The sequence below is a fragment of the Podarcis pityusensis genome (genome assembly GCF_964106645.2).
Source record: "Podarcis pityusensis genome assembly, chromosome: 1".
In the NCBI taxonomy this organism is placed as follows: Eukaryota; Metazoa; Chordata; class Lepidosauria; order Squamata; family Lacertidae; genus Podarcis; species Podarcis pityusensis.
Window position 1 is genome coordinate 108,241,334 of NC_138028.1, and position 14,246 is coordinate 108,255,579.

General features: G+C 41.0%; 1 protein-coding gene across 4 annotated transcripts in view; it reads right to left on the minus strand.

Annotated features, from left to right (window-relative positions):
• Positions 1-14,246, minus strand: part of RBMS1 (RNA binding motif single stranded interacting protein 1) — a 121,122-nt gene that overhangs the window by 61,982 nt on the left and 44,894 nt on the right. For 2 of the 4 annotated variants that reach the window (XM_081008367.1, XM_081008366.1), the window contains exon 1: positions 10,057-10,740. The exons of the other annotated variants lie outside the window; for them this stretch is intronic. In XM_081008367.1, the coding sequence (XP_080864493.1) occupies positions 10,057-10,335 (279 nt within the window). In that variant the 5' untranslated portion in view covers positions 10,336-10,740. Of the gene's footprint in view, positions 1-10,056; positions 10,741-14,246 lie in introns of those variants that run through there. 4 annotated transcript variants of the gene reach the window in all.

A 14,246-nucleotide genomic window follows, 5' to 3' on the forward strand; every position in this document is an offset into this window, starting at 1 on the left:
ATTTCACACTGCTCTTTAGCAAGGCAGACTAAAAACAAAATTTAAAAGATTTTGATTAATTAATCAAAACAGAAGCACTTGCTACAATGAACAAGAAATTCTAATATAATGTATATGTAATACAAACAGACCAGAAGCAATTCTCAGTGAGATCAACTTGTCCCTCAATTAACTAGGTACAAGGAAGCAATTACTCTGAAGTGGCTGGGTTCATACTTTGGCCAAGCCACACAGGGGACCTAGTTGCTCAGGGATAACCAGCCAGAAGCACAAAACAAGCTCTAGATACAAATATTCAGTAAGAAGCTGGTGTGTCAGACAATCCACATGATCCCAACACTTGCCTCAAAACTGTGGTCAGTTGTGGTTTGAAGCTTTACATCATCTGATGCAAATAAAGAAAACCCGAAATTCTAGAATACCATATTGAAACCAAGTCAGCCTCATAAATCCTTTCAATAAGTGCAGCTTCTAGGCTACCTCAACCTTCATTAGAATATTTAGCTACTCCAACATTGATTAGCCACCGTATTATAAATGTACAAGGACAGCTTTGTCACCTAATCAAAGGGTATACTTGTAGTCTTCCAAAGAATGAATTAGTGCCCTATTACCATTGCAGAAGTTACCATACCTGCTGCTCCTACCCATCTTCCAGTAGCAACACAACTACATATGTCCATCAAGAGTTGCAAATCTAATTATGTAATTGCACCATGTTTTCCATTAAAGCATCTCAACAACTATATGTGGACTCCCAGAAGTTGTCAGACTCCAACTCTAATCAGCACCACTCAGCATGGTCAATGGTGAGGGATAATGGGAGTTGTTGCCCACCAACGTCTAGAAGGCAAAGGTTCACCATCCCTGCTACAGGTCTTTTTTGACAGGCTAAAAGATAGTAATATAAGCAAGGCTTCTATAACAGGTCATTGCAAGAGTCAGGGACCATGGAAATCAGTTATGTATGCCATATATCACCTGCTAAGCATAAAGGATGTGCTTTGGGGAGAGTTGAACTGGTCTTGGAAAACACATACTTCATGCTGCAAATTTCCTGAACAAAAACATGCCACTTTCAGACCTCAGTCTGAAGAGAAGTTTTCGCTGGCAGGAGGCCGAAGGTTTCCTCACATGTGTAGTGAATACATCATAGTCCAGGACTGTCCTGTCTTCTGTTTTGCAACCCAACAGAGCTCTTAACATACCATTAAAGGAAATAGTCCAAAAAGTGACAGTGTTGTAAAGGGGGAGAATGAAGGACGTCAATTGTCAGGTATAATACATTGTGAGTGAAATCGTAACTATACAAGAGATGCTTCTATGTTACCAAGTGGACTAGTACCAAGAAAGGATTTCCATCAGGTAGCACTGAAGGAGCTTTTGTAATCTGGAAGGAGACACGGTTCCCTGCCACCCTGCCCAAATAAAACAGGCCTTCAAATCCACCACAAAATTGCTAACAGAATTTTGTGTTTGCAGACAGGTTAGTAATTATTATTTATGGCATTGCAACTTTTGTTGGCATATTGGCAATGATTCAATTAAGTCATAATGAACGAGTGTACCAATGACTGCTCTGCACTTGTGAACACTATCTCCTTCTGGCTTTCCAAATACCGCAAATGTTAAGGGCATTATGTATTTTAGCTAAGTCTTCGTCTTGTTAGGATATTGATGTTCCTTGTTAAACTGGGTTTTTAAAGTTACAGTTTTTATGTGAAGCAGGATAAAGTCAAAACTGGCTAACACCTAGCTCAGACTCAACGAACAGTTTGCACTGTCTAAAATTGCCAAATTGTTCAGATGCTCTTAAAGCAATTTAAGCATATATTTTAATCTGGCTCCTTGCTATCTTTTCCTACATCTCACCAGAACAAGACTGAGTAGGTATTTTAGGAGGAGAGGATAGCGTAAGCATAAATGCAGCTGTAGAACAACACTAATTAAACCTGTATTAGGCTTGCAGCATTCTAGTTAATAGACAGTGCCGGTCTTACACTCCCTGCTGAATTAACAAATGGTTCTCCACCCACTTCTCTCATCTGTCTGCAGCACATCCCTTCCCTTTCCTGTTGCATCAGGAAACTGCAAATTGAGACGGTTCTGCACGGTGCAGCTAAATTTACCACACTGCAATGCAAGCATCTAACTTATCCTTCCCCTATGGCAATGGCTTCAACCTTTTCTTTGAATTTAGTCAAGTGCAAAACCCCAGGCAAATTTCCTTAAGGAGAAAACATTCGTTATTTTGGAGAGAGAGAAATTCATTTGGAAATACATTCTTTTGTTTTGAGATTTTTTTCTCTGGAGAATCTCCCTCCATAAAGTGAAAACAGCTGCTTGAGAGAGCAAGACAGAGGCCTCCTATACATGAAAACTTTATTGACTGTTGTTAGCTAGGGCTGTATTTCACACTGTGGTACACATCCTTGCTTCTTAGATATATTGGATTTGCTTCATACAAGAGCAGTCTATTTATCCACTTAGCTCGGTATTATTGTGATTGAAAATAGTTTGCCAGGGTCTCAGGCAGGGATTTTGCCCACCATCTGCTACCTAGAAATACCAGTATTATGGGACTTTCCACATGCAATGCATGAGATCTCCTACCAAGCTAGGACCATGCACAACTAATTACCGTATTTTTCACTCCATAAGACAAACTTTTTCTCCTCCTAAAAAGTAAGGGGAAATGTCTGTGCGTCTTATGAAGCCAATGCCGCGGAGGAGGCACGGACAAGGAGCCATGGCAAGTTGACTTGTATGAAGTTCTACACATTTCTAGCAGCCTCAGTTACAGCTCTTTTGTCACCAGTTACAGTCTTCTTTGCCATGGAACTGCATACACCCATCCATAAAGATATACCACCAGCACAGATGTAGGATCCCTTGGTAACTGGGGAAAGGGGAGGGGAGGAAGAACAAGAAGGCATGCTGTATTTTCTAAGAACTATATAGCTCTTAATCTCCATATTTTTAAAATCTTGGGATTTTAAATAATGGCATTCAAATAATGGCATGCCAAACAAACAGAAAAATGACCAGCTTTTGTCATCCAACTCCAGCTATAACAATAATACTAAGCAGCAGTTTTTGCTAACATGCTTCTAAGACAGGTACAAGGGTGGTTTAGGCTGCAATCCTAAACTTGCTTGTCTAGAAGTAAGTGCTACAGAACTCAGCAGGATTCAGTTCCGTCCATTAGTAGTCACAGTGTTGCAATGTACATTAGGTCACCTTGCTTGGATTTAAGATATTGATTTCAAACCACTAAAAATGAATGCCAACATTATTCTGTTTTCTCCTCCCAATGCACTTTCAAATGCCTGTCCTAAAAAATGCAAGGAGAGGGCACTTCATGATATATGTATTTCACTGCTATGTTTGGCAAGCCTATGGAAGCTGGTCAGCCAAATTTATGGTTTGCTAGTAAAACAATCTTTCTAAGTACATTTGCACACATGTTAAGATTCATGTCTTATAAAGTGTGAATAAAGTAGTGTCAGAAATAGTCTACAGTAAAGATGTTTTGACAGATGCTCATAGAGGAAAACAAATGTGAGCATCTCCTGAACAGAGTGACAATTTACAATATACCTGAAGAGTTGGAAGAATTTCAAGCAAGGAGCTACTAACTCAATGTATTAAAAATGGGTAGAAAAGCAAACAGTGACTGAAAAAAGGACCAAGACAGGACCACCACTATAACTTACTGCAAGTGTGCACACTTTAGACCAATGGTAGTTGTCCTATCAAGGACAGAGAGCTCTTTTGTCACATCCAGCTGTTCAAAAGAAAGAGGAATTTATTGAATCTTTTAACGTATTTTATGCTGTTGCCAGAAATGTATGCCATGGGCATGAAGACCAACTGTGATCCACATGCATTATGCTTAAATGTTACAGGTGGGGTGGGATCATTTGTTGTGTGTGTTTGGTGGGATTTCATGCCAAGTTTAATATGTTCATAAACCATGACGACGTGTGTGACTAATTGGTCAGGACTCCTTGTTATGCTTCATCAATATATCAGTATACTAAAAATGTGCAAGAGATTTTTCCACTAATCAGGAATAAGTGGAGAATAAGTAGAGCGAAATCAGTACACCCAGATAAAAGTATTTTCAAAATGTAACGTTTTGCTGCAATTATACTAAAGATATGATATGAGAGGCTGGTGAAATTATATTATCAGCCATAGGACAAACCAGTACATGGCGGAAAATAAAGCAATTCAAGTATGTCTACAGCTTAGTAGCAGAGTGCAGCAATATTCCCCTACTCACTGTGGCTAGCAACTGATATTCAGATGCATACTACCCCCAAAACTGGAGATAATTTAGCCATCCTGAGTAGGGCCACTGAAAGTCTTGTCCTCCATTAATTTGTTTAATTTCCTTTTAAAACCATCTCAGAAAGCGGTCATCCACCCCATCTCATGGAAGTGCATTCCATAGCTATAAACTTTGCACTGTGTGAGAAAGTACTTTCCTTTTGTTTCTCTGGAATTCATTGACTGATCCCTAAATTCTAGTGAAACGAGAGGAGGAGAAACAGTTCTCTCTATCCACTTTCCCCCACATTATGATTTTGTACTTCTGCCTAATACACCACTGAATATAAAAGGAAAAAGAAAGTAGTGTATAGAACCTTCTACCACATTAAAAAAAAGGTCTGATATATCAGATACATTTCAAAACAATAGTCAATAGTCCATCTTGACATTTTCCTTTGCCAGTAACCCATTGCCATTTAGACAATAATGGGATAGATTGACAAAACAGCCTGACTTGATTTAAGGCAACTTCATTCAGTTAAGATCTGGAACAATAATATGTTTAGATCTGTTCCTTAGAATTGAGAGGAGTGCCACATTCTAAATTACCTACATTGGAATTCAGGATAGAGCATTAAAACTGCAAGAAGTACAATATCTGTGAGTTATAAAGGATTCATGTTTAGATATTTTTTTCCATCTATTTCTCCAGTCTGGGCTTTAGGAGAACTATGCTGAAGGTTACACTTTATATTTAAAAAGAAAAGAAAAGAAAAGAAAAGAAAAGAAAAGAAAAGAAGAATTGCAAGCAGATGATGACACATAAATAATTTCACTTCATGCTCACATTGGAAACTACAACAGGCCATAGCTTCAAGTGCAAAGCACTTCATGTACATATGCAGAAACACATGCGTATGCAATTATTGCAAGCCATAAGAAACTTTATTCTGTACCCTAGAACTACTCTGTGTGCAGAAAATTGATATCTGAAGTATCTTTTACTCCACAAATCCCATTTTTAATAGGATTATTCCTGAGTAAATTAATTGTGGACTGATGCCTAAATGTTAATCCAGAAGGCATTTGTATACACATGCTTTTCCAAGTTCAAATGCAACTATAAAAATCTAAAAATCTAAATATATTAAGAGTTTTTAGGATCAAGTGTGCTGCTGGGGGTGCTTTTAGTTTCCTGCAAATTACTGAGCTAAAATGCATCACCAAGCTTTTTCCTCTCCCCTGTATAAGGCTTTACCTTTCAAAGGAATTTTACAACGGCAAACAGAAATGATGCTTTGATGCTATACTTTAAAATCAAAATGTTGAGAATCAAACACCATACATTTTAAACTTGGATCGCCATATAGCTTTTTTCGTTTTACCACTTCTAAGCAAAAAAAAAAAAAAGAAGAAGAAGAAGAAGAAGCCAGTTTTAGCCAAATTTAAAATTCATAATACAAATCCTATTGTGAACAGACCTGGGATCAAGAGTTTTGTGTGTCAGCCACTAAACAAGGCCAAGCACTGAATCAGTGTTAAATTCCTCACATGCAGCTACGCCCAGTTAATCTGCTTGAAAGCAGCAAACTATGTAAATCTACTTATGCTAGTGAGATAAACATTACAGTCATCAAAAATGTAACAACATGCAACAAGAATGACTGTTACTTGGCAAAAGTGGATGTTGGGGAGGGGAGCAGAACACCTCACAAAACAGGTTGTCTTACAACCAACTTATTTTCAAGCAGTACTGACTGGCAACACACACACACACACACACACACACACACACACACCAACTTCCTCCCCTAGTCAAGTTTCTCCACCAGCTCTGCAGACACACAAATTGCATACAGAATCGACAGCAAACCATGCTTTCCTAAGGAAAGCTTAAATCAGTTTTTGCTTTCACATCTGCAATTCAAATGCATTTGAGAAGCCGCTCTCTTGTCTCACACTAAGATTCACAAGAAACAAAATTCCAGGCTAAATTTGCATCACCTGTGAAAACACCCCAATTCTCTATTCATATAGCAATACCCAGGAGTCTCAAAAAAATGTCTCTGATTTATACAAAGCGAAGAGGAAAAACCAGACTGCATGAACAGGTTTCTGAAATGGTTAAGATAAAAAACGTATTTGGTAAAAGAGTTAAAATTTGATAGTGCTCCAAGGTAGCCTCTTTGTTGGTAAAATGCCCTTTTAATTTTAAATATTGTCTGAAGTAAAGCATCAATAACTTTTAAAGACATTACCGCTCTTGCTTGGAAGATTATGATTTGTATCCGGATATTCTAGAAAAAGAACACATGCGCATTTCAACTGTGTTCCATTATTCTGTATTACCTAGCCACAGTTTCCAAAGTAATTCTGACCTGAGCAAAAGAGGACTTCAGCATGCTCCATTCTGACCACGATGCAGGAAAATCCTGTTTAAACAGATGACTTCAGAGATCAGTGTTCACTGTTCACCATAACAGTAGAATACAGGAAAAGATTAGGCACCACCTATCTCTTTCTGACCTGAAAAAAGAGATATCTAGCTGACTGGCTCCTATGACTAATGTAGACGAGAAGCAGAAAGCAGTATAGCAGGTCTTTACTCAAAGTACTGTAATTATATATTCTTCTGTAACGTGAACAGGTTATTTAAGCAGCAATACACTCATGCGCATATGGAAGACACATGAACATTTTTTCAACGTTTTGAAATTAATGCACAATTTCTTTCTACAAAAGTTGTCAGGAAAGTGTCTTCCCTTTGCCTTATGCATTGTCTCAAGGTTGTCCAGGCTCTAGGACCTAGGACAGTCCATCCTTCTCTACCTCTTCAGTGGGAGTAAGCCCTCTGAGCTGAAAGGAACTTCATTTTGAGTAGAGATGTATGGGACTACCCTGTGACATATACTAAGAGTGCCTCAATGATAGTTCAAAAGATTTTGGAACCCAGACTTTATTATCTTGTATAACGATATCATAATAACATGTACGCTTTGTTTTTTGTTTTTTTTTGTTTTAACTCTATTATTTTGTCTGATCAACAACAAAAGCATATGTGTTCTTATGATATATGCTTCATGAAAAGGCACATTTATGCTCTATTATGACTTACAGTTATTTTAAAAGGGATATAATGTGACAATAATGTATTGAATTTTATTGGATTTTTCTAACTTAATGAAAAAACTGGGAAACATACTGGAGCAGGGGTGTGGGGGGGGGAACCTGCGCTGAAAAGCTTAATATGGGTCATTAAATTTTCTATTTTAAAATATTAGGATAATTTTAGGGTGAAATAAGAATATCTGCACATTAAAAACCAGACAACCACTTTTTTTATCACCTAGATTCATAAAGACATCTGCAAAAATGACATCATGAAAAGCACTTTTGAGTGACGAGGAGCCACAGTTGTCCCCAATTAAAATCAATAGGAGCTTATGCAGGCAAGAATGCAGGCACACTCAGCCTTCCCTGTGTGGGAAGTGTTTCACCAAAGAATGGCTTGACACCAATAAAAGGAATCTTTGGTACCCAGGGTCTTAGGACCACATAATGACCACACATTCGTTTTTTCCGCTCCCCATTGAAAAAGAAGTCTGTTTGTTTTTCTGATTCAGTCAGCCCTTTTAGCTCTTTGAATTCAAGGAGTGCACTGTGAAAAGAAGAGCATCTTATCAGTGTGTTCCAGACCAGCAGGCCGACTCACATCCGCATGCAAAACATACACCCCTTCCAAGTGAAAGGCTTGCCCTCTGCACTCCCCACCCCGCCTTTCATCACCAGCAGCCCATGGTGCCACTGACAAATCAATGAACACACAAGACTCGAAAAAGTGCCTGGCTTAATTAACTAGCTTTTCAGACTCCAACACTCCCTAAGTATTTGTTTACATAGTATTTGCAGACCGAATAATGCTATCCTTTACTGTACCATCCACACGGTAATAGTTCTCTATTAAAAAGTGAGAGGATACCAGCTAACCAAAAGTATCCACTAACTATGCCAACTAATAAAATTTACCAACACTTACAAATTAAGGCTTTAAAACTTGCTAAAACATGAAACAAAATAAGATAGGGTTTTCATCGTTCAAAGTACTTTATGAAATTCACAATATCCTCAAAAACTATTGGTGAGGTGGCTTTAAAAATTAAATCAGTACTCCATGAAATCCTTGGCAGACATATATTGTACAGTAACTATTCTCTGCCTACAATAAAGTCAAAGACAGGCCAATTCTGCTATTTTATTTATCTATTTTATTCATTAAATTTATATGTCACTCTTCATTGTAAGATATCAGGGCGGTTCGCAGAATAAAATACAGGACAAAAACCTGTAAATAAGTAAAATGAAACAGCAAAACAATATCCCCCAAGCCTGTAAAGTTACAATAATTAACTTATTTAACCACTTACATTGGTGTAATCTCACTAAAGTCATCACAGACACTGATTCACTTCCTTTAAGTTACTGAGAACAGGCCCAACTCCCCACCACAAGAAAACCATGAGTTCTTATTTTCTAACCCAATTTCTTCCTGATCACCTCTAAAAGAGGATTCACAAAACGCACACACACAATACATGCATACCCAAACAAAGAAACACCCAACAGCAAAAGAACTTTGTGGAAGGCAGCAAAGTAAAAAATGAATGAACCACAACTGCTTCATAATGAACAACGTAGCTCTCAGAAGATTGTTGAAGGAGGCATTTCCAACTGCCATCTTATTTTTAAAAGCAGGTTATTAGTACAACAACCATTGTACAACATTGTACTCTGCCTACTACGATGTCCTTTTTCGGCATAATTAAATCAGCATGTCAGACTGAGGCAGATTCATCCTATTTATTAGAATCCAATTTTCCTACAGTCTGAGACAGGATGGAGCAGGAAGTGGGCGGGAAACAAATCCGTAAGAATTTTGCATCTAGTTACCCCTTAACACGTTTTAAACATTATTCCTTAAGATTAAAGAATGGCAATGGGAATAATTACACATGTTTTTACCTTACATGCTGCCATTATTATTATTATTATTATTATACTAAAGGGGTGTCTTATCCCAAATGTATTTTGTTTGTTTTTTTACCTGGGGGGATATTTCCCACAAGTACGGGCCATCAAGACCCGCGACCGCACTATTTTGGGGGGTGTCTTTTTATTTTAATTTAAGGATATAAGTGGAGTCGCTTCGCGTTAAGGGGTTCCCACTCCTACTTGGCTGTTTCAGTAAAAACGGAAACGGTCGGTCTCAAAGTTTCGATTTCCAAATCATGTTGTCGCAGGCTCTAGAAAGCCAAAAGGAAAAAAAGAAAGAGGGGTGGGGGAGCCAAAGAGGGGAGGAAAAAAAACCCTCACTTGTTGCTCGGAGCCTGATAGGGAGTTCCCCCTGGGCTGCAGTGGTTGTACCACCTAGGAAAGTTGCCCAATCTGGCACCTCCTGCTCAACCCAATTACGACGAGGCAAAAGATGTCCTTTCTTAAATCTCCAGGGGTGGGATGGGAAGGAGAGAGAAGGTTAAAGAGGATCGCACGTGACATAAACTTAAAAGAGACACAGACTTCTTGTCTATAGCCCCCCCTCCCCCCGGGCAGTGGGGGTGGGGTGGCCCGAAGACGCTTCCTCCACAGACTGCTTAAGAGCAAGCCCCGACGCCTCCAAGTCCCCACCCCTCTTCCCTTCCCCGAGACCTCCTCCGCCTCTCCCCCTGCCATACCCACCCACAAATATTATAACGCGATTCCCCACCCCCCACCCCCGTTTACCTGCTTTCTATAAGGAGTCCTGCCGCCGCCCGCAGAGTTACTGCTGCTGCTGCTGTTGGGGAAAATCATCGCCCAGCCAAACAGCGAGCCTCCCCTCCGCCCGGGAAGCAACTTTGGAGGCAACTTGGCGGGCGCGCGATTCAGGGAGGCGGCCGCGGGGAAGTGCCTCTCTCTCGCCGGCTGCTGGGACTGGGCTCCTCTTCTCCTGCCGCTGGCTGGCTCGACGCCTCTGCCGCCGCCGCCTCCACCCTCTTCTTCTCCCTTGGCTGAGTCTCTCATGCAACGCTGCTGCTGCTGCTGCTGCTGCCGCTGCTGCTGCGCGTCCTCCTTCCCCTCTCCCGGGATCCCTGGCGGCTGCAAAGCCAGGCTGAACGCAGACAATCAGCCCAGCCTGCCAGCCATAAAAGTCACTTCATTGATCGATCTACTACGATCCGCGGCGGCGACTTCTGCACCTACTATCGGCCTCAACCACCGCCCAGAGAGGGAGAGAGAAACACACACACACACACACACACAGAGGCTGAGAGCGCGCAACCGAAGAGGAGGGAGGAGGTGGGGGGGAAGGAACAGCCCAGTGCAGGCACCGCGCCGCCTCCACGCCTCCAAGCTGCAGCGGCGACAGTGAAGTCTTGGGCACTCGGCGCCGCTTGCCTTTGTCCCCCGAGGGGCGGGCTGCTCCCCCGAGCGCGCGGGGTTCTGCGCCGGCAGGAGGCGCCGGCCGCTCCCTTCCCCCCTGCCCGTCCCGCCGAATGGTTGGTTCTGCCTCCTGCATACCGCGCATTCCTCGGGGCAGCCAGTCAGTCGGCGCGCTCGGCCGCCCCTCGCCTCTTTGCGCGCACCAGCGGCAGCACTGCTCTCTACGTGCCGGCCCAAGAGCCCTCCGGTGGCGGGCGGGGGAGAAGGGATCGAGCGAGGGTGTGGGAAGGGGAACCCAGAGAGCCCCCATCCGACACCTTCGTCTACCTTGGAGAACAAAGAACCCCAAATTTGGCCAAAGGACTCGCGCTCTTCCACGCTGTAAATCTCATGGGGAAAGCGCGAAATGTCTGCGGGTCTGTTTGAGAAGGAAACGAGAGAAACTGCCAAGGGAGTGCGCCCTCCCATTCCTCTCGCGTTGCGTTTGCGCCGACGAGCCCCGTAGTGGGCGCGGAAAACCGCGCACCATTTTAGTTTCTGTGTTCAAGGAGAGGCCCAGTTGTCAGTGGCCGACTCCAGCTTCTTGCAGATGGCTTGGAAAGGGCCCAGCCTTCACGAGGGCGCAGCCAGGACGCTTCACGTCTTCCCAAACACTTTAGGTCACAGGGAGAAAGCTACTTTTACCAACAGGCTCAGAAGCCAGAGAATTAATTCGCGCTCCACTCACTGCAGAGTTTGGCACGAACTTTTCGACTCGTGCCACATCAAGGGACGAAACTAAAACGCGCCTCTCTCCACCCCACCTCCCTACCCCGCTGTCCCCGGGGAGACTGCAAGCTACCCTAGTGGCAGAGGAAATAATGTGCGTGCGTAAAAACTTGACAAGGACTCCAAAGCTTGTGCCAAAGCCTTGTGATCTCCAGTAATATGATCCCCGACACAGGCGCGTACAGAGATTGTGAAACTGCTATTAAAGCGCCAAACCCCGCTCTTCAAGTAACTGCGTTCTTATTAGCTACGAGATCAACTTTTTAAAATGACCTAATTTTCGTATACGGAGCGGCCCGCCCAATAGCAGTCAGGCGGCCAACAACAGTCAGCCCAATAAAACGACGAATACGTATCTGTAAAGTAGACGCACTGGTTTTCATGTCCCCTTAAATTGCTTCGCTGTGGATTTGATTTGTTGAATGAACAACGAAGATGAGAGATATTCTGGAATCTTAATTTGGGAGTAGGAAGCTTAAATATCTACTTGTATCTTTAAAAGTAACTCCCAACAAAAACCAACAACAGTAGTATGGGGTTGTACCTTCGTAATGGCTACAAAATTGGATGATTAGACTACAGATAAACCACAAACGTGAATAAGATTCTGCAGAGTAAGAGGACCATAGGTTGCAACCTTGTTTCTTTTCTTTTCTCTGGGGGCAGTGATTGACTGTGGCTGCAAAGTCTAGACTTAAATGTTACACAGGAACATTACTTTGTTTCAACATGGTAACCCTGCGGCCAAAAAGTCTTTCTATCATGGGAATGTAGGAGGAAAGAAGCCAGTTTTTAAAAGCATGTTGGCTTTACAAGAATAAAAACTGCATTTTTACCACCTGGCCCTATACGTGTTTACTTGGATGTAAGACACTGTGTTAAATGGTACTCACTCCACATTTTAAGTATGCACAGGAATACCACGCTGGTACTTATTTTTTAAAAAAATAATATTTATTGAATTTTAAAGGGTTACAAAAAGAAAAAATTAAAAAACAGCATATTTAAGAAATACAAAACATCACATCACAATAATAAAAAAAAGAAACAAGAAAAAAAAAAATACAACGAATCTTCCCTTAACTTATCTTTCATTTGCTTATTTCCTTGACCTCCTCACACCTCCCTTTTTTGTATTCTAGTTCAATTAGCTATTTCAGCAAATCCTTTCCATCTTTTCCAGTTTTTGTCCTCTATTTTATCTTAATATAATGTAACTTTACTTTCCCTCCTTCACCATTTAGCAATCTATTTTTCCTTAATCCTTTATAGCATTTCTGCTAAAACCGCATTATTTCATTCCAACATCCTTCTAACATTCCTTAATTTTACAATGTTTCTGTAAATAAACTTTAAATTTCTTCCAATCTTCTCCCACCAACTCTTCTCCCTGGTCTCGGATTCTGCCAGTCATTTCCGCCAGTTCCATATAATCCATCACCTTCATCTGCCATTCTTCCTGGGTGGGTAGATCTTGTGTCTTCCAATACTTCGCGATGAGTATTCTTGCTGCTGTTGTGGCATACATAAAAAAAGTTCTATCCTTTTTTGGCACCAATTGGCCAACCATGCCCAGGAGAAAGGCCTCTGGTTTCTTCAGAAAGGTATATTTAAATACCTTTTTCATTTCATTGTAAATCATCTCCCAGAATGTCTTAATCCTTGGGCATGTCCACCAAAGGTGAAAAAATGTGCCTTCAGTCTCTTTACATTTCCAACATTTATTATCGGGCAAATTATATATTTTTGCAAGCTTGACTGGTGTCATGTACCACCTGTAGATAATTTTCATTATATTCTCTCTTAGGGCATTACATGCCGTAAACTTCATACCTGTGGTCCATAACTGTTCCCAGTCAGCCATCATAATATTATGTCCTACATCTTGTGCCCATTTGATCATAGTTGATTTCACCGTTTCATCCTGAGTATTCCATTTCAACAGCAAGTTATACATTCTTGACAAGTTCTTAGTTTTGGGATCTAACAGTTCTGTTTCCAATTTTGATTTTTCCACCTGGAAGCCAATTTTTTTATCCAAATTGTACGCCTCCATTATTTGGTAATAATGGAGCCAATCTCGCACTCTATTTTTTAGTTTTTCAAAACTCTGCAATTTTAATCTGTCTCCCTCTTGTTCCAAAATTTCCCAATATTTCGGCCAATTGGCCTCCATATTGAGCTTTTTCTGAGCCTTCGCTTCCATTGGTGACAGCCACCTCGGGGTTTTATTTTCAAGCAAGTCCTTATATCTTATCCAGACATTAAACAGTGCTTTTCTGACAATATGGTTTTTAAACACTTTATGTGCTTTAATCTTATCATACTACAAATATGTATGCCACCCAAATACGTTGTTAAAACCTTCTAGGTCCAACACGTCAGTATTTTCAAGAAGCAGCCATTCTTTCAGCCAGCAAAACGCGGCCGATTCATAATAAAGTTTAAGGTCTGGCAGGGCAAATCCACCTCTTTCTTTAGCATCGGTTAATATCTTAAATTTTATTCAAGGCTTCTTGCCCTGCCAGACAAATCTAGAAATATCTCTCTGCCACTTCTTGAAACAATCCATTTTATCCAAAATTTGCAATGTTTGGAACAGAAACAGCATCCTTGGCAATACATTCATTTTTATCGCAGCAATTCGGCCTAGCAATGATAACTTCAGATTTGACCATATTTCTAAATCCTTTTTCACTTCCAACCAGCATTTTTCATAGTTATCCTTAAATAAATTCACATTTTTAGCAGCCATATTGACCCCTAGGTATTTCACTTTCTTG